At 38.2% G+C, this 20,886-nt stretch overlaps 1 protein-coding gene across 5 annotated transcripts in view; it reads left to right on the top strand.

The window, feature by feature from the left end:
* Positions 1-6: 6 nt before the first annotated feature.
* The window catches only part of OSBPL9 (oxysterol binding protein like 9), a 32,640-nt gene continuing 11,760 nt past the window's right edge, over positions 7-20,886 (top strand). The window contains exons 1-6 of one of the 5 annotated variants that reach the window (XM_010716126.3): positions 7-20; positions 6,073-6,168; positions 7,973-8,020; positions 11,970-11,999; positions 14,447-14,497; positions 18,586-18,624. In XM_010716126.3, the coding sequence (XP_010714428.2) occupies positions 12-20; positions 6,073-6,168; positions 7,973-8,020; positions 11,970-11,999; positions 14,447-14,497; positions 18,586-18,624 (273 nt within the window). In that variant the 5' untranslated portion in view covers positions 7-11. Of the gene's footprint in view, positions 21-6,072; positions 6,169-7,972; positions 8,025-11,969; positions 12,000-14,446; positions 14,498-18,585; positions 18,625-20,886 lie in introns of those variants that run through there. The other 4 variants (XM_010716129.3, XM_010716127.3, XM_010716128.3 and 1 more) reach the window with 4 other exon arrangements.

Here is a 20,886-nt window from a genome sequence, read left to right on the forward strand (position 1 = left end):
CGCGCCGAGGGATGGCCGGTGTGAGTACGGACGGGGAGCGGGGCCGCGCGGAGAGGATGCCGGGGGCCGGCGGGACCGAGTCCTTCCTGGCTGGAAGCCGACTCCGCCCCGAGGGCAGCGCCGGTGTTCTCCGGCCGTGTCCGGGTTCTCCACCCGAATGCCGGTGGGCTTCCCCGGTTCTTTCACTTTCTCTTATTTGGACGATAAAGACAAATTAATTGTTCGAGGAGGGGTTGTTGGCTCCGCAGTTACCGGGCTTAGATGCCGTTACAGAGGATTTTTTGTAAAAGTGTTTTCTTAGGTGGCACAGGCAGAAAAATGTATCGCTCCACTGTGCAAATAGTTACAAAAAGTCCATCTATTTTTGCCCCCGTTATATACCTCTCTTGATTCCTTCATCAAACTTTCATGCAGCTTCCAGTATTTTGTGAAGAACACTCTGCTTGGTCTGGAGTGTTCAGGTACAGAAAACAAATCTTTAACTCTGGTTAAGTTCATTTTTAGCACGAAGCAGACACCTGCTAGGCATGGGAAAGTTTGCTGAAAGGAGGCAGTCTGTGTGTGCAAGGCTGATTGGCGAAGTGCAGGGAACTGGTGTGAGGTGGAGAGCTGCAGCGGTGCCTGGGTGCTCCCTGCTCTAGTGTAAGCTTGCAGGCTTCATTTGGCCTCAATGTCCTGTGTTGTTTTTCAGTCTTTAGAATGGTTTTGAAACACTTGAAAAAACTTGTGATAATGAGCAATGGTCAAGGAACTGGGAAGAACTGAGTCATAAATACGTAGAAATGAACACAGTGACGTTTGCTATCCGGAGGGCTAACAGTAATATGGTACCAAATGAAATAAAAATGGGAAGGAAACATTTCATATACACTTGCAATCTATTTTTGTCTCAATTTTGAAGCTGAAGTCTGTTGTTTTCCTTGCTTTGTATTTCCTTATATTAAAAGTAAGTTATTCATAGTTCTTGAGGTCTATTGAGAAGACCACAGCAGATGGTGTGATAATGTTGAAATCCCCCTGTGCTTTTCCCATACTGCTCACAGATCCTGCACTGACCATTACCCCATCAGTGGCTGTGCAGTGGCAGCACATCAGTTGCTTCACACCCACAAGCGATCAGGGGAAGAGTGCATCTGAGGTGAAGACAGGTTGTGGCTCGGTTTCCTTCTTTGTCTGGGCAGAGGTAGGGGGATGATAACTTGTTTCAGATTTTTTGTTCCTCACCAGAATTGATGACAACCACTGGTTCCATTCAAGAAGGAAGTGCTTCAGGTCTTTTTGTTCAGTACAGAGGTCCTGCTCTTTAGTTTTCCAAGTGGCACAGTAGTGCTGCAGGTGCTTCTTGCTTCTAGAGTTCTCCCATATTAAAACTACTTCAAATAGTTCATGTCTCTCGGTATCGTAATAACATGGTTCATTCTTTCTTGATTTGAAAAGTGCAGGGACACTGTTAAAATATCCATCTACTGTGAAGAAACAAAAACAACAAAAAACCACCAGGAGCTTTGTTTAAAAGAATCCAGGAAGAGAATTTAGGAAAAAAAAGTGAATAAAATTAAGCATCGTAAAAGGCTGATCATGTCTGCATTTATCTTGGTAGTGTTAAGATCCTGTCCATAATGCCCTCCTGAGCTGGAGGGATGAGCTTTTTTTCTTTTTCTTCTCCCATTAGCTCAAACCTTCCTGCTTACTCTTGCCTTAAAACCCACGCTTTGAGATGTACTTTTCCCCTTCACCATTCTAGTACTGCTAAAGCATCTAGTAACTGCCTGACTGTTCATGCAAAAGCCAGATAATGACAGAAATAATCCACATTAGAGAGTACCACAATACTTGCAAGCTATGAAGGCCTTCATATCCAAACTTAGGAAAATCCTTGAGGTGAAGCCCCAGGCTGTTCCAGCCTCTACCTGATTTGCCAATGAACTCTGAAGTGACAAAGGAACTGTATTTACTGGGTGAAGAGTTGCTACAGAGAATGGAATTTTTAAAGTTCTCTTGATTGCTTGATATCTCCATAATTACACTGAGATATTTACCTCATAAGTAGCAAATAGGGTAAGAAAAGTATGTTCTAAGAAGTGGATCTGTGATAGCTGATGAGAAGGACGATAACGGGCTTAAATATTAGGAGCTATGCCATGGCTTCACTAGTATTTGCTGGTGCTGCTGCTGGAAGGAGTCCTGTCTTGCTTGCTCAAGCAGAAGGGAAGAGACAGCATAGTGAGAAGAACTGCACTGGGAGCTGCAATCAAAACTGACCAAAATTCAAATTACTTTCCTGCAACCCTCTGTTTTCTAGCTTAGTTTCAACTCGGATCGGTTTGCATATTGTGTTGACTATGTGGGAAGGCAAATGTTTGTGCTGACTCAAAAGAAAGAGCAGAGTAAGGATGGGAATAAACAACAGGAGAACCGAGTTGTTTCTGGTTGCTGGTAAAGTGTTTGGGAAAATGTGTTGCTAGTAACAGTTTCCTTAGCCTCCTGTTATCCAAGATGTTTGTTGATGAACTTCTTAAGGCTGCGAACAAGAATAGTGGATAGAATAAAACTTTCTTATTGAGACAGGTGTATTCTGAGCTTTTAATAGAGCTTGAAAATCTAGCAGAGGGAAAAGAAAGTGGATGCCACAACTGCAAGTAAAAGACCAGAAGATACTATTTCTTAGTGGCTCACTACTTATTCTGTCCTTTTTTCAGTTTTCTATCAGTAGTTGTTGTTGCAGGCAATGTCCTTCACAAAGCCAAACACTGTAGGCAGGGCATATGTTTCTGATGAGGTACTGAAGCGAACTCAGAACACTTAGTCCTCTAAACTGACTCACAAAATTGTTTGCTGGACTTGGAAGCCTAATTAGATGAAGGATATAGCAAAAGTGTCTCTGAAAAGATGTATCCTGCTCTGGACAGCTTTCTCTTTTCCTCCCCCAGGAAAGCTATTGTACAAGAACCCTCATCAAGTCTTCACTGTTTGCTCTATCTTTTCCCTTGCTTCTCTGCTTTCATCATTTTCCACAGAGGCTCCTAACTGAGAAATACATTAGATTTTTTCTGTTAGGCTTCTTCTGAGAGTTAGAAAATTTTTTCATCCCATCCTATTTGAAAGAACTGGTTGAAATTAGGCTGGAATTACTTCTTGGCATGGACAAGTTTTGAACAGAAATACACGAGTGTTGTGCATAACTTCTGATTTGAAGGACAGGGGAACAACATATAAAATCCTTTAGTGCTAGCAGTGTTGTAAGGAAAATGAGGCTTATGCTATGTATATTTTAATTGTTTTATATTTTGCTCTTGCCCTCCCATTTACCCCCTCCAAAAAGGATGGATACCTTTGAAAGGACTGCATTCTGCAGGACTCCTAGCATGGGATTTCCTTATTCAATCTCAGATTGGTGTGCAAACTCTTTCCTAGGATGGCTATCCTGTCTGCTCACCCCCATTCTGGGCATCTTGCAGCTCACATCTGAGAGCCCTCCTTGGCTGGGTCAGTGCTGCTGAGCTGCCACAGATGTGAGCAATGGCATGTGCCCTGTACAGCCTAGTCTTTAAAGTTCTGGTATGTCCAGAAGAGGAAATCTCAGAAAATGGAGAAGAGATGGGAAAATAAGAGGAAAAAATGCTATTTTTTTTTTTTTTCTACAGCCTGTTTATTAAATGTGGGATTTCCTGTGGGAGGAGTGAAATACCAAGTGTATTGTTATGGGAGGTGGCAGGCAGGCAGACTAGAAGTTTTATTAACTACTTGCTTCTGCAGCCATTTGATCTGGTAACATAACTGCCAGTTCCTTAATGATGATGTTAATACAGAGTAATCTTTATTTGAGGGAAATGAAGTATACTTATGGCTAAGTCTCGTTATTCAGTGGAAATAAAAGCCCAAATTACTTTGGATTAGTCCTGATATTAGGAATCTATATTTTTGAAGAGCTGAACAGCCTGAGTTCCTATTCTTCTCTGTGATTTGAAGATACTTATTCACAGCATCACTTCAGTTGGAAGAGAGCCTGCTTCAAGCCCTTTCTCCTGCAGGACCAGCTCCTAGGTTAGGTAAACTTGGCCAGGGTCAAACCCAGCGGAGTTCTGAACTCTGCCCTCAAGAGGGTGGGGGTTCTGCTGTCTCTGCAAGCAGCTCTTTTGTCAGTTTATGAATAATACAAGTTTCTCATTAAAGAAAAAAAAAAAAGTGATTGCTGGTTCAGATATGCAGTTTCCCAATTTAATGAGCAGTTAAATGCCATTCAGGTGAGTGTGCTCACCCATTTCTTTTGAAGCCTGATTCCCTACATGGCAGGGGAAGGAAAAGAGGGGAGGTGGGGTCCCCTTTTTCCTCTTCTGTGTCTTTGGGTGACCACATAACAAAGAAATAAGGATATCATTTATGTCTGCTCTTTGTAAGCCTCCTGTCTCCAAATTACTGGTGAGTTAGAAGTGCTGATTAATTTTTTTTGCTGTTTATGCAATGCATTTTTCCATACTGTTGTTAATCTTGATATTTTGTAACTTGTCTCCTGGTTTCTGATTTTAAACCATGTGAGGACTTAAAATTATGAACCTAATGTCCTATAACATAGGCTAGTAAATTTGCTCAGTAGGTTATTAGATTTCATCTAAACAGCCTTTATACAGATCAAGAGCAAGCTTGTACATGAGGTTGCATTTCACTACCCTGTGTTTGTTTTTTGTTTTTTTTTCAATTACTTTTACATTTCTCTTCAGTGCAGGGTCAGCATGGCATTCACTACACTTGGTTTTTATGATTTTCTTTGTGTTGACTGAAGTTTTAACTTTCTAATAGTAGGTTACAGTTTTAACTTGATATTTGGTGTTGATTTCTGTTCAGCTGAAGCACTTCATGTTTTTGTTGGGTTTTCCTTTACTGTTAGGAGGAAGAAATTTAGGAATGACATTTTACCTTTAAGCCATTGCTATAAATACTAGATTGTTGCATGTTAATAATCTTAAACTGATAACTAAAATAAAAATCTTCATTTTAATGCAGCATACAGATAATTTGCACTGTAAACTGTATTGCTGCATATCCTCAGCAGAAATTTTTCTTTACAATTAATGCAATTTTGATATATGAAACCTTATCCCCATAATTTTTTAGCTGAGCATGGTAGACTGCTGAAATGATGGTGCTGGTTGCTTCCTCCCTTCTTCAACAAGGAATGGAATAGCAGTTTCATCTAGTTTTAGCCTTAGTTTCTGTATATTTTAACCTCTCTAGTTAGAGGGAGTGTCAGCAATTTTTTGTTATTCCCATTAGTGGCTTTTGTGAACTTGTTACACTGGGTGGTTTTGTTTTGAATTGAAAAATTGAATTGAAAAATACATGCTTTGAATTTTACATTATGAAGGAAGATAAATTTGAAAGCAATCATTTTCATTGCAATCATTTTAATTGCAATATTTTGTCCATGTTGGTATTTATGCAATGAAATGTAACAAATCAAATATAGGAAAAGGATGCGAATTACTGTAGCTGTAAAGAACTATGGAGACAGAAGGAAGAAGTGCAAATTTTTGCAGTATGAAGGTGAGCCTGTGTATAAGAATTGGTTTAGCACTCGTTTGTTCAGTGCTTTACTGGGAAGCACTGAGTTCAGCTGCATTGTAATTGGCAAAAGTGGTTTCAGGTGTGAAAAGTGCAATTATGCACTTGAGTCTGGTTTTGTCCTCCTTAACTGAAATGTGAGAGCGTGGAATCACAAGACATTCTTCAGGGGAAAAAAACTGAATTCTCCTTCATATTTTCTGAAGGAGCTTTAATTAGTGTTATTTAAGGATTTTTTTTTTTTTTTGTTCTGCAATTAAAAGTAATGAAATGCTGTGCCGTGTTACAGTTATACCCACACTGAAAGTGTGCAGCAATTTGCTGTTACTGATTTAGCTGCAAATAGAAGATGAATGTGTTCAGCTGTGTGCCTGTGTTTATACAGTGCATGCAAGGCAACATTTAGCAGCCAGTTGGTAGTCAAAACCATATTGCTGTTAATTTTTTTCCCCATAAAAGCCATCTAATTAAATGTTCCATTTTTTTTCTTCTTTTTTTCCTTCTCCTGTCCAGGGTGTGGATTCAGGGTTTGTTCCCAGCGTTCATGATTTTGATAAGAAACTTACTGAGGCTGACGCTTACTTACAGATCTTGATAGACCAGCTGAAGGTAAGTTAACAAACTGCTGTACTTATTGCACTGTGGAGATTTCAAGGTCTGTCTGAAAGGAAGCTCAGCAGAGGGAAAAAGTAATGTTTTATGCTTTGTGCGTGTTCTAATAATTGTGGGAAGCAAAGAGTTCATCTGGCTGAGCTGAAATGTGTGTGCTGGAGAAATTCCTTTCCTATATGTGAAACCTGTTGATATTAGAATTGTATTTCTTGCACTCATAGCATATAACAATTTTTTTCCCAGGACTAAGAAAATTAAAAGTTATAATAGGCTAAAAGCTGGAGAAGCTGAAAGCGACGTTCTGTTTCTTCTAGATTAGATCTTGAGATTGTTAAAGCTAGAAAATCAGAGTAATTTCAGCTTATATAGAAGATTTGCAATGGCTGAAACATCTTTTTGTATGCCTAACTTCTTGGAAATGTCAGAGATTAGTTAAGTTTAATTTTAATTTTGTCTTACTTGTGGCATTTTAGAGTTTTATCAAGTAATACACAACAATGCAGCTACAGTTGCAACTGAGTTTCAGACTTTGTTGCAGTAATGATAATCTGTTTTTTGTTTTGTCCTTGAGTAAAAACATTGTGTCAAAAGTTGTGTACCAGTACAGGTCTTTTCCACTTAGTTTACCTATTTCAGGAGTTGGGGGGAAGGTGAGGAGTGATACAATCACATCTCTCAGTACTCACTGTTGAGAAAAACAAAGTATTTGCTGTCGGTTATGACTCTTTTTCCCATGACTCAGCAGGTTAAAATTGCTCTTAAGATTGCTTCAGTTCTGCTGGTTTGGACTTTTTTCCCCCTGATATAATGGAAAAGTACTGTACATGGAGTATTCAGCAAAAATTCAGTTGCAGGGTGGATATGGGGGAGAGTGCAGTGACAGGAATGGAAATGGGAAAAGGAATGCACGCAAAATCTGAAGCTAATCTGCAGAGGTTTCATCCAGGAGTTAGCTTTAATTTGTGTTCCAAGGCCATCTTGCAGGAGAATATGGGAGGAGTGTGCCTCACTGAAAGAAGGTATTTAAATCTAACTCCTTTTAATCACTTTTTCACGCCAGCAGAGAGGAGGAAGTGTAGGAATTAATTAGGAAATAAAAGCAAATTTAAGGATGTCCAGAGATCACAACTAAAGTCTGCTTTAGAAGCAGAAATGAGCCCTCAAGGGGATCACGTAAGTAACTACTACTTAGGCAACTGAGAGAAGAGCTCTAGTTCACCTGGTCAAAAATGCAGCCTTTTCCCTGAGCAAGGATGGATACGATGATCTTTTGAGCATTACCCTTAAGCACTTCTTTTTTTCCTTCAACAGCTTAATGGTTATTTGTATGTGCACCTCAGTATGCTGTCAAAAGCAATTTTAAAATGTTTCAACTCAGCCTGTCTTAAATACGTATTCAAGCTTTTCAGTAAGAATTTGCTCTGCTTTATTTGCCTGCATCTTGTATTCCACTCTTAATAAAATAAATAAATGCAGCGATAAAGCTGTGAAATCATTCTGTCTTTGTAAAAGAAGTGCTTGCGAGTCTTAAATGATTTGAATCACATACCTGAATTTAGGAAGGTACCTGGAAGTCTTGATAAGGATTTAGGCTTTTTTGGTAAGCACTCCGTATGCTGCAAAGATCTTTGCAGAAATAAGAGAACGATGGTTTGAGGTGTTAAGTGTTAACTTCTGTTATATAAATCATATAAAAACTCAAGTGCTTATTAAATGTGCTTAATTCAGAATTTTCAGTCATTTTGGCTGTTGCATAGCAAAAAAAAAAACCAAAACCTTTTAATATTTCTCTTGCTTTTAGCTCTTTGATGAAAAACTCCAGAACTGCAAAGATGATGAACAGAGAAAAGCAAGTACTTTTTGTCTTAAATATTGCTTATTTGACTTGATCTGATAGTTTTGTGCATCAGTAGATGATAGATATTTAAATATTTCATTTTCCTATTCTTCAAGTTGTCTAAATCACTACAAGCAATTGGAGTAACATAAACAATGTAACTTGTGTTGTGAGTAAATGGTAAATTGAATTTTTTAGTAATACTAGGTGCCATACTTACAGCATTGAAAAGATTTCAGTCTGTAGGAAATGATTACTACTCCAGTGATTACTGCTACCAATTTCACAGCATTATATCTTAAATTTGCAGTTTATTTTTTTAATCTTATAACGAAGATGAGCGTTGAATGGATGTGTTTGTAGGAATAGCAAACCTATTCTGAGGGGGAAAGAATGAACACCAGGAATCACATATTTCCTGTGTTCAATCTTCATTTGTTTCTGTTTCCGTGACCAGTAATGCTATGGGTTGGAAATCTGAGAATATCAGACTTCATTTATCTTAGGTGATTGTATAAGTGTACTTAATCTGTAGATAGCTGATTAAAAGAGCAAGATCTAAAGACACTCTGTTTTTCCTCCCATACTTACTGCTGGGGAAGAATTCTCCTTCAATGCTGACCTCTGTTCAGGTGCTACTTTGCAGATCAGGCAGTAGTTTTTTCTCTCTTTTTTTTTTTTCCTTCCCTGCTGTGACAGTGCTTATAATCCCTAGAGATTTCCTGCACGTTGTGCTGATTTCTTTCTTCATCTCTGCAAGGTACTCATGGAGACTGACTTTGTAGAGAAGGGAAGAAGCTTATTTAGAAGAGGTCAGCTTACTCAGTTTTCAAGTCTTTAAGTGTTACTATAGATTCCATTTATTCTCTATTAAAAATGAAAGAGATCTGACAAAATATTTTTTTATCATGTCTCTTCCTGGACTGAAGCAACTAAGAGGCTTTTTAATGCTGTATTTAGCAGTTTTCCTGTTTATGTAAATACAGTTCAGCTTTCAGGCTCTGGACTGAGTCTGAACTGCAGGGTACTGCCATGCAGCCCATAATCTTTTCATCTGGGGAAGTGAGATTTGGTGATTAGTTGCACGTTACGTGTTTTCCAAATAGCTAAATGCTGTTTTCTGCAGCTGTTTATGGCCAGGCGTTTAAAACTTGAGCGATTACTTTTGCAAGAGCATCAGATGAAGCATTGGACATACTTTGTCTTTATAGGCTGTAGTTTAGGGGATGGCTGTTCTGAGGTGCTTCAAGGTCTCCTGGATATTTTCTTCTCAGCCATAGTAACTTGTGGAAGTTGGAAGAACATTCAGACTTGATGTGAAGACTGAGAAATATTGTGGAGGAGGTGTAGCCTGATCAAGCTGTTTGGTTCGTAGCAAGTAGGTTTGGTGAAGTAAATCTAAGGCTGAACATGGGGATTTAAATTGCACTTCACTGATTCCAGCCATGAGTTGGTCACTTCTTTTTGCCAGACAAGCTGATCTGACTTTCTGTAGCCACATTATTATTGAATGAGGCAAAAATCTTGATGAAATAAAATTAGCTTTCTGTTGATTCACCAGTGGTTTCATTTAAAAATAAAAATAAAATAAAATCAGATATCAAGGAGGTGCAAAAACCAGCAACCAGGTGAGGTAGTTTCGGTGGAAGCCTGCAATTTGATTATATTAGTTATCGTGTGTGGCTGCATTCTGCAAATATAAATTGAAGAATTTGGAAGAAGAGTCGCTTTCCAAGGAACACAGATAGAGAAGACAACACGTTTCAGCAGAATATCAGTGTTTCATTTGAAAATGTGTTTAATAACCAAGGAAACAGTAAAATTTCTTCCTAATTGATATTCAGAGAATGGGAATCTTGAAGAGAGAAAATTGTGATAAATTAGTAGTATGTGATATTTGGCTTTATTTTTATTGTCTAATGGTTTTCATCTTCAACATACTTCTTGTTCAATTTAGCTAATGAAAATCCAGAGACTTTCATATCTGTACTTGCTCTTTAGAAGGGGCTTCACAAGGACTGGCTCTGTCTGGCTTTTTGGGATCATCATAGAATAGCTTAGGTTGGAAGGGACTTCAAAGATTGTCAAGTTCCAACGCCTGTGTATATGTACAGACATCAATACAGAAGGCAATATTCCATTTCCCCATGCTTTGTTCTTGCAGCGTGCCCATGGGGCATGAATGTGGAAGAAAAAAAATGGATTAATGCAGAATGTTTCTGCGTAGGCTGACCTCCTCACAAAAACTTCATTTCACTAAAGAAAAAGAAAGTTATGATTGCATAATTTGTGGCTAGGCCTTGGTAACCAGGTGACCTGAGTCTTATCCCATCCCAGATCTTCTGTGCAACCTCAGATGTGTTATGCTTTGTCTGCACCTACATGCAAGAATAGCAGTGTCTGAATTCAACTGTTGTTTGAAAGATTACAGACGGGTTGGGAGAACACTGTGACCAAATTGCATCACATGACCTGTCATCACTTTCAGATTTAACAGATTTCAACAGTTATCTGCAAAGGGAATAAGATACTGATTTTTCTGGAGCGTAAATATTGTTACAACTTCTTGGAAAAAGTAGATGAAGAATAACCAGAACTGCTGATGGCAGCCTACAGTTGGCTATGAAGCCTTGAGGCTGAGTGATTCATTGCAGTGTTTCATCTTTCAGCTGATGAAAACTTTGAGTTTGGGTGCATGTCTTTTGGTGCTGTAAGGCTCAAAACTTTGAAGTGCTGTCATCATATTTCAAATGATTTCAGTACATGTTCATGAAGTTTGGACTGGAAGTATAATAGAGATAGGAAAAACAATATAGGAATTCTTAACTGTTGGCATATTTTGTGCTTGCAGCAGAAATAAATGCAGTGTAGCATCCCTGAGAGGCAGTTTCCTACGTGGCTGTGGCCCAGTTATTCCTATGGCACTATTTGGCCACCTCTTGCCAAGACAGAGATGGAAGGAAATGCATAGCATCCTTATGAATAGTGTACAGAACAGTATAACTGAAGGACTTTCCCTGGGCACTTGCTGGGAAACCATCACCACATTTTTGTCCATGTAAACTAAGACTATGAGTCTACAGGAACAAACAGGCATGTTGCTCTTTTATGGTGTAGAATGTGGCTTGCAGTGCTTTGTGGGGAAAAATGTTCCTTCACACGCTTTGGTTACTGAAGAGTCATACAGAAGCTGATTCAAGTCATGTGAGACGTTCATATTAATCAAAACAAAGAGCTCCTGTAATTGAATTTGTAGAGGATTAGTGCTGAGTCCGATTGGATAATTTTGCCTTCAGCAGATAGACACAAGGACATCAACAGGATGCATGTGCTTCTTAGATAGGTCGTGCTTATCTGTAACAAGGCATGCAGATGCATTTTGCATGCCTGGTGTGCAGTTCCACACAGGAAATACTTGTGAACCAGTGTTTCCAGATAAGAGGGCAGATTTCCAGGTGCATGAACTGTCTGTTTAGAAGAAGCAAGAATAGGTGTGCGCTGTGATTTTTCCATGATTTTTCTTTTTAAAACTGGGTTTACCTATGTTTGCTTGTTACAAAGCTTAATTTCAAGTAATACTGGTTGTTGGAATGCACTGCTTTCAGTACACTGCATTAGAGTGGTGTAGTTGGAGTGAATCATCATAACTGCATTTCATCTTTGTTGCTGTTAGTGGGAGGCAAAGGTGAAGCACAGGCTTCAATGGGTAGATATGTGTAATGTCACTGCTCAGAAATTCCTAAGCTTGACAGCTTCAGGTTTTAATTAGCAGGTTACAAAATGAATTACAATTACAAAATGAAAATTTTGTTTTTATGTAGAAATGTATTTTTTTGTGTTGATTGCTTTTTTTTTTCATGCCCTCCATGTGTTTAAAATACAATGTTTGTACAGTATTTAGATTAAACTGCATGCTGGAAGTTCTGTCTTTAACCACACTGTTGAAATTTTTCTTTTACAGAAAATTGAAAGTCTGAAAGAAACCACCAGTGTAAGTTATTTCAATTTTTTAACTACTAGATAGATTCTGAATGGTCACCTTGTTTTCTTTTGAAAAACTCTGAACTTCCTTACTGAAAAATGGCAGGTTGTTTTTGTTTTCCCTTTTTCATTAAGGGTGATGGAATTTCAAACTTCATGTTCAGAAACAGAATAAAATTACCTTTTATGTCAGTCATTCCAAGCAGACAATGTTGATGACTTGTCTCTCTCTCTTTTGCTCATATTTCAACCTTACTAAAAGTTTTTTGAGTAGTAGAAAAAAACCACAACCTCTTACCAGGTTATCTTTACCATTTGATAAATCCCCAATTTTTCCAGTATAAACATCTGTTTAAAAAAACCAAACAACTTATCACAGATGTGCTCTTCAGAGTCACACAATAGGGACTGCTTAACTTTCCTAACATGGATAATTTGCTTCTCTGTATCTGTTAAAACTTTGAATGAGATGTCATTGCGTACAGTGGGGAGTGTGGATTCTGTGCTCCAAGAACATTCCTCTCTATCGTTTTGTCTTGCTTGTTCCATCCCTTCATCTCAGTTTTTCAGACATTTACTTTGTAGTGAATGCTAAGATGTATGTCTTATTCCTGGATCTGTGCTTTTAGATTTGAGTCTGGTCCAGGCCTCTTCCAGTCCTTTATCAGTATTTCTTCATGTCTGGTGAATCATAGGGATGTCCTCTAACAAATGTAGAAAATTACCACTTTGCCTTGAATTAATTTTCTCTGAGTTCTGATAAATCAGTGTTTTCCTCTCCAGTTGAATGTTATGTTTTTCTAGTCTTCTTCCTCACCTTGTCTTTTATGCTGAGTCTTCTGTAGGATCTTTTTCTATTTCTTGAATGCTTGTGCATTCTTTCAGAGCACTGATTTGCCTGTTAATCTTCCACTGCTGTCCTCACCTTCCCTTTCTCCTCATCTGTCTAAGTAGTGCTTAGTGGATTACCCCGGATAATGGAAAAATCTCACCCCAGTGTGGATTTCAAGGAGCACAGTACAGGGTCAGCTTGGGGCCCAACTGAATTTCAGTCTTTGGTAGCAGCTCTCATATCAGAGCAAGGCCAGTTCCTGCAGAGCACTGTCTCAGTGGATGCTCTGGTTTCTGGGAACCTGTATATGAGATCCAGTAGTGTAATGTCAGACGGGCAGCCTGGTTCTGGTTCTGCTTTCAGATTTAGGTCTAGCATCTTAGAATTGTAAAATCATAGAATAGCTGAGTTTGGAATGGACTTTGAAGGTCTGCAGTCCAGCCTCGTGCTCAGAGCAGGGTCAGCTAGAGCAGGTTGCCCAGGACTGAATCCTCCTGGGTCTTCCTTTATTTTGGTTTGTGGCTATTGCTTGCTGTTCTGTCACTGGATACCAGTGCAAAAAATCTGCTGTCTTCCTGCCTTTCCTGTTCTATCAGATGCTTAAACCCATTGATAAGGTCTCCCTTGAACATCCTTCTCTTCACGTTATACAATCCCAGCTTTCGTTAATCATCTTTCCTATTATTTTTGTTTCCAGTCCTTTGCTGGAATTTGCTCCTAAATACCCAAGTTTGTCTCATACTGAAGTGTGATGCAAGCTCAGAAAGATCTGCAGGAGTCTGCTTATTAGTGCTAATTAAATATGAGCTAGGCCAGACCTTTTCTGCTTTCCCCAGGTGGTGGATAATGGTTGTAGCTCTGTCCTGTTAGTTGTGCCCAGCATGGCCCAGGATAATTCCCTGTAGGGCCCTTGGTTTTCAGGTGACATGGTGCAGAAGCACATAAGCCACCTCTCTTAAGAAGGCAAACTTTCTTGCTCTTTCCTTAATTCTCTCTTTTTACATGTTTTGTCATCCTGAATCTCTTTATATGCTGATGTTAATGTTTTCCAGTGCTCTTTCTTATTTCATTACTGTTGCTTCTGCCTCACGTGTTCAGCTTTTTCTTTGGTATTCTGCTGTTCTTTTATTATGCCTTGTTTGTATAAAGTATCAGAACTTCCACTGTCTCATCTTTTGCAAAACATCCATTACCCTTCACACTGATTACTTTCATTACTTTTTTCTTCTTCCCTTCCCCCTTATCTTCATCTTACAGAGAGAACTTGTCAAGTATGTAAATGAGGGATCCCTCTCATCAAAACTAAAGAAGTAGTACTGCTAAATGCATTAGGTCTTTGCTCAGAATTTGCCTGCTTGCATTTCTGTGAAAGTTAGACGCTGACTTCCATTTCTCGTTGGAATGCTGTCCTTTATGTGGCTTTTGGAAACTTCAGTTTCCTGCTGCTATGCCTCTGTCCTTGTCAAAAGAAGTACAGAATAGAGGGCTGGGTGAGGGAAGAGAAAGTAGGGCTTCTACAGAAGTGTCTAGTTAGGTTTTGACAAATATTTCCATTAATATTCTGTGCAACTATGGAAAATACATGGTGCTGATACACGGTTTTTTGTTTTTTCTTATTTTCTTAGAGCATGGTAGAATCAATAAAACACTGCATTGTCTTGCTACAGATTGCTAAAGTAAGTACTGTAACTTATTTTGATTCTATTACGTGGCATTAATCTGTAAGAACATTTTATCTTCTGAGAATTTGAAATGTGAATGTACTCAACACGTTCCAGAATAGAACATTGTTTGGATTCATAAGTTGATTTGTGCTAATGTGTTTTAATGAACTTTCTGACACACTGAGTTCCATAGCAGGCAATTTGGTCTGCTCCTATTAATAATTGTGTTGATGACAGAGGTTTTTTTTTTGTTGTTTTGTTTTTTTAGTTTTTTGTTTTTTGAGATGAACTTGTAGAGTTTTCAGAGTAGGTCAGAATTTCAACTAATATAACAGCAGTAGAATCTAAGTTTAACAAAACTAACTGTTCTTTCTGTTTCATTTAAGAGTGTGACTAGCAGGAATAGGGAAAGGGAAAATGATGACGTTAATAATCTAAACTGGTTTGACAAAGTTTTTATAGATCTGAAATTTATGACCATGTTGGAAGATTTTGAAATAGACTATTTTATTTGGGAATGCAATATGGGTAATGCAGGTACACTTCTCACTGTACTTTTGTTACTTTTGTGTATCCAGTGAGATTCAGACTTTTTTGGTCAGGTGATGCTGTATTTAGGATATGTTATTTAAGTTGCTGATTTATACACAAAAAGCAAAGTAAAGATGGGCAGTGTTTTTCAAAGCATGAGAATTTAAGACAATTAGAACACATACTAATTTATTCAGAATAAGTGTATGCATCATTTTTCTGTCATCTAAACTTTCTCTTTCCATGGCTTTCCACTAGGATACTGTTGCTTATCTTCAGTACAGATATAGATGCATTTTATATAATTTTGAGGTTAGTGAAAATCAGAGTATTTGAAACCTTCAGAATCAGGTTGTTTTTGTCGTTACTTAAAAGATTATTGCATATCTTGTGAAATCTAGATTTCACATCAGTAGCCTAAAAAGATGGTAAAGCTCTGAAGGAAAGGTGCATTAGCTAACGAGTTCATACAAAAAAAGTCTTTGCAAATAGTAGGGTACATAGAAGCAGTTTTGTGCCACATAAATGTAGAGTGAGAACAGTTTAGTTTAATGTACAGTGATGCTATTTGAACCTTTCACAGTAGTGATAGCAAAAAGAGGCTTGACAGTACCTAATATTTTGCTACTATTGAGTACTGAATATATTTAAAGTGTTTTAGCATAATGAAACTGGTAGATAATGTGCCATTCTTTGGGGATTTGGAGGAGTCAACTGTAGGTAGACTGAATAGGGTTGTTGTCTGACACAGATGGATCTGACTTGCTGTGTTAAGGTAGCTGTTGGAGAAACCCTGTGTAACAAATGACTTGCTCATTTTTTGTTACTTCTACATAAATGTGTTTAGTAGTTGTTACTTACATGGAGGTTTAATTCTCTGAAGTATTTCTTACTTTATTATTTATTTATTTGAATGTTCTACTGTGCAATTATTAGTAAATTTGAAAGAGCAGAGTTCTAATCTTTTTCCCATTGAAGATGAAATCCCATTTCTTCTATGTGCTTTGGGTAAGTTTAGTGGGCTAAGGACAAATGTGATCGCTTACCTTGCACTGATGCTAAGTATATCATTTTGAAGCTGGTTTGATGGTTTGCCAAGAACAGACAGAATTGAACTTGTAGTGACAGTTATAGTCATTTTTTTTTATGAGATTCAGTGCTTTGTGGCTCTAGCTGTCATATAAACATATAGGTAGGTATCTGGGTCCCAGAAAAATACTAAAATTCTTGACTTATGTAACACTGAATCACTTTGAAGTCCTTCCTTCAGTACTAGCAATTAATATTAATCACTGTAAAATTACCGGTGTTTAAATTTTGGTGCTTTTACTAAGAAATAATCATATCTAAATGTCTTCTAGAGCAGTAATTTTTCCCTTCTCTGTTTTATCACTTCCATCTCCTCTCTCTCTCTCTCTTAGACAAATGTGTTTGTTGATGACATGGCCTTTCTGTCCCATCCCTTTCCCTCTCTTCCTCACCTGTGTTGGTATTTTGATTTTTTTTTTTTTTACTGCTGTAGGTAATGAAAAAATTGCCAATGATTTTTGTGTGTTTATTTTTGGTTGGTTTCTCTTTCTCTCTGTTCTGTTAGTTCCATGTTTGTGAAGTTCTAAGTATGTAACAGTGTTCTGTGTCTGATAGCTTTCTGTTCTCCAGCATATAACCTTCTAAGAATCTGGAAGATTTGCTCCCAAAGCTGTAAGGCAGATATGGCTGCTGACTTACACTGCTGAAATTAAATCATTATGTTAACACATACCTTCTTCCCTCCCCCCATCATGCCTCCCTTTTTACTGCTACAGCTCCTTTCTCATTAGGAGACAGACTTCAAAATTCTCTCTTATTTTTTTGCATACCTTGAAAATTGTTACTACCTTTCTGTCTCAGAACATCTCTATTTCCACCATACAAGCAATCGCTTGTATGGTGTGTTGAGGAAACCCAATTCTTACTGTGCACTAAGCTGTTTCACACACTGGCAGCCTGCTTTAGGAATCAGGGAGTTACATTTTTGTTAAAGTTGCTGGGAGATGCAGGGCAGAATCGTGTCTCTTGTATTTGAGGTAACCCAGGGCACTCTGAAAATAACGCAGTAAATACTTTGTAAGTACTGTAATATTCTTGACTTAGAAAAAGCAATTAAGACAAACTGAGTGGGAGGAGAGCAGCATTGGCTTGGGTTCACCCCTGGCTGTGTATGATAACTGGAGTTGCCCAACTTCAGTGATACTAAATGTACAAATGTATATAGTGGTCTGTCAGTGATTTGATAAACTGACAGAAATATGTAGGACGTGTTTCATGTAGTAATTCTTATAGTTCAGATAATTAGCTTCACATCTTTGCCTTAACAATTTTGGTCACTTCTGCCTGCCCACCTCAGTGGCATTTCCTTCTTTCATTTGCATGCTGCGTAGCTGATGCTGTGCTGTGGAGATAGGATGGCAAGCATCAGTATGAAAGCAGCTTCTTTGTGTCTTATGTTGTAGGAGTTAGTGAAGGTAACATGATGGGGAGACTTTGTTTGGAGCAGGGAAAAATTGATATTTTTCCTTCTTTGTTTGTAAGTTTACAACCCACTGGAACTCACTGCCCTTAGTATTGTTTTTTATCATGGACAGCCCTGCTTAGGAAAGGTCAGCTAGCTGATGTGAAATCTGAGCAGCTTTCTGCCAAGTGTTTAAGCTAAGGAAGGGTATACAAAGTATTGAGACGTAAGTATGTGCTACCTCTATTTGTTCATGCTATTTACAGCTTTTTTCCCTTTGATCCTCTTTGCAACTTTAACTGGAAGTCTAGAGAATAACCTGTAGAGAAGTCTTAAAGTTGACACAAGGATTCTGGCTAATGGGAACCTAGAGCAGAAGTGAAGAAATTTCACCTAGTGTGCAGTGAAATTTAATACTGGTGCTGGTACAGTGTTTAACCTGTGCTAGCTATAGGTTGATGTGAGCTTAACTGTCACTAGTTTAAATTTCTCTGATGACAGTTTATTCCATGCACTGCTTGCTCCTTCTCATAATGTTTCTAAGCAAAAATAAGCCACACTAGACTGTAAATATTATTAAAAGGTTTAAATCTAGTAGATATGAAAACGTTCAGAACATTAAATCTATGGAAGTACTGTTGCCTTTCAAAAGCAAAACATGCTTTTGAGAACTTGTTCTGTATGCTAATTGTTCTTCAGAAATGGAGAACTTCAGCTTTCAGTTTTCAGGGACTCACCAGTACTGCAAATCTTGCTTTGGGGACTTCTAGCTAGTTGGGAAGTACCTGCATTGTGAAATGGGACTGTGTCCTGCAGGGTAGAAGGGTTATTTTTAAAGCTTACTGAACTTGTTTGAACAGATCCTCGTAAAACACTTATGTACAGAGTGTGGTGATGACGTATGGAGTTGTTCTCTCCAAGTTTGGTTACTGTACCCCGTGGTGAGGAACACTAACATCTTATGGCTGAAAATGTAAAAGTTCCTGGGAGAAGCCTGCTGTTAGAGCTCTCACATAACACAAAACTGCTAAGTCATACAAGATTGATTTGTTGATACTCTTAACATTTTTTCCTTAAGGACCAAAATAATGAGGAGAAGCACGCAGATGGACTTATAGTAAGTTTAAATCTAATCTTTATCTCCCTTTACTTCTGCAGAACATGTGAACACAGAGACCTGACTTTTCACTCATTTTGCAATGTTCTTCCTTTCTCTAATTTACTGCTTCAAGCATCTTACTGAAATTCCTGTTGAGTCGTTAACCTCTGAGATTGGCTCACAGCCTTGCCGTTAGAAAATATAGTGCCAGTTTTATACTGAGTGTTTTAAATGGCATTGTTATGACTGAACACACAGAGAAGTCTGCCATGTGAGCAGAGGAAAGGGAACTCACTGGTATATAAATAGTTCTATGTTCCATCTGAAATATCTCCATGTATAAAATAGATCAGCTATCTGTGTGCTTCCAGTAGCTTGTCTTTTCTGCAGTGCTGCTCATTCAACACAGTTGTATTCTGTCTGTTTAAGCAGTGTTCCTTCTTTAATATAACTTCTGCATTTTTTATGTAACTTTTGTCCTCTTTGGTTTAAGTCACTTCTCTTTCTTTGTTCTCTTTTTTGTCGTTTAAGTACATTTCAGGTACTTTTAATATGAAATTGGTTTCAGTAAAACATGACTCTAAAAATTAAAATTTGTTTTTGTACAGTTGATAGTAATTCCAAAGTCTTGTCTTTCCTTTGTATACAGCTTTGCTGGTATGGTTTCCTGTCATGAACTTTGGAGTAAAGATGCACATAGAGGTTTTGGCCTCATGCTTGCTGCAAGTAACATAAGCAGTTCCCCTGTGTGTCACGTAGTTCAGACTTTAGTGTAATAGAGCAGGTTCTGGAAAAGAGTGCGTGCAACCCTGCCCTGTGGCAGTGTCCTATGGTAGAGGTGATGCAGACAGCAGATCTACAGCTTGGAAATTTTAATACAGGTACTGCAACTTACCAGAGTCTAAATTTGATTTTCTACTTTCTTGCTGTCTGTGCTCTGGCTTATGCTGAAAAAGTATATTAAATGATGCAGCCAGATGTTGTGAAGGCTGAAATTTTGGTTCTCCTGAGGTCAGTACTGTCTTGGGTAGAGGTCAGGATTTCAGTTTGATCTTGTTGCCAGGCTGGAATGATAATATGGCTGCTCCTACGTGCTTGGATTTTTTTTTACCCTGTTGTTAAAATCAGTATGATATGTTCAGGTCTTCCTTTATTTGTTTCTAAACCATGAAGGCATAGCTCGAAATATCTGAGGAGAAACCTCCAGTTCATGCTGCGTAGTGGAGAATTATTTAAGAATACAGTTACAACCCTGCAAACCAAGTCAAGAGATGAAGTTCTTTTTTTCTTTATCACAGCAGTGTTCTGTATTTCTTTATCACATTGTTAGTTTCCCTAAAACCTAAGGGAGACAGATACAACAACAGTCTTGTGTATCGTGGAATAATCTTTATTCTGAAGTCTCTCAGCTCTGTAAACAGGACGATGATTTTGAACTGTGATGTCTGTGGGACAGGGAGCTGCCTTTGTTGCACGCATAGATGCACAAGACATTAAGGTCATGTCTAAGGGAGGTTGGCTTTGTGCTGGAATGCAGTGGAGTAACAGTATATGCACTGGACTGTTTATTTGTTAATGACACCAACAAAAACTTGGTGATTTTTATCCTTTTTTTCTCTAACTAGGAATTTATTTTTTTTTAAGGTAACCAGAGAACAATAGAATGATAGAATTGCTCAGGTTGGAAAAGACCTTAAAGATCATCAAGTCCAACCACTACCTAACCATACTACCCCAACTCTTAACAACCTCCGCTAGATCACATCCCTTTCTTTTAATATGAAATAAGCTCTGTGCTATCAAAAGTCTTCTGAGCTTCACAGATTTTTTTAATATGAGATAAGGTTCAGGAAAACAATCAGAGAAGAGGCAAGAATGGAATCTTCCTTTTGTAGGAAGTTGAGAGGAGAAAGTATTGTATTGCTTCCTCTGCTCGGTAGCTTTTGGTTTAAGTACAGTAGCGAGATCTCCTAGTAAGCAGGCAACAAGAGATTTTCAGTTTTGATGTAGATCAATGTTTTCTAATTGCAGGATGTATTGAAAAGGGTCTTACACGCCTCGTACCAAGTAACAAGCCAGAATAATACACAAATTCAAGTTGTCACATGTAAACATACCTGCGAAACAGTGCTTAGATGATAACAGATCACTGCAGCAAGGCAAAATCATGTCTGTGTGAATTAAAAATCACTGCAATATATGTTTCCAGGAGGCTTTTCTGGTATAAAAGCAGAAAACTCACAGTGAAACCAGTGACTTCTGTGAGCGATGATTCAAACT

This window comes from Meleagris gallopavo, chromosome 10, assembly GCF_000146605.3.
Source record: "Meleagris gallopavo isolate NT-WF06-2002-E0010 breed Aviagen turkey brand Nicholas breeding stock chromosome 10, Turkey_5.1, whole genome shotgun sequence".
NCBI classification, from domain to species: domain Eukaryota; kingdom Metazoa; phylum Chordata; class Aves; order Galliformes; family Phasianidae; genus Meleagris; species Meleagris gallopavo.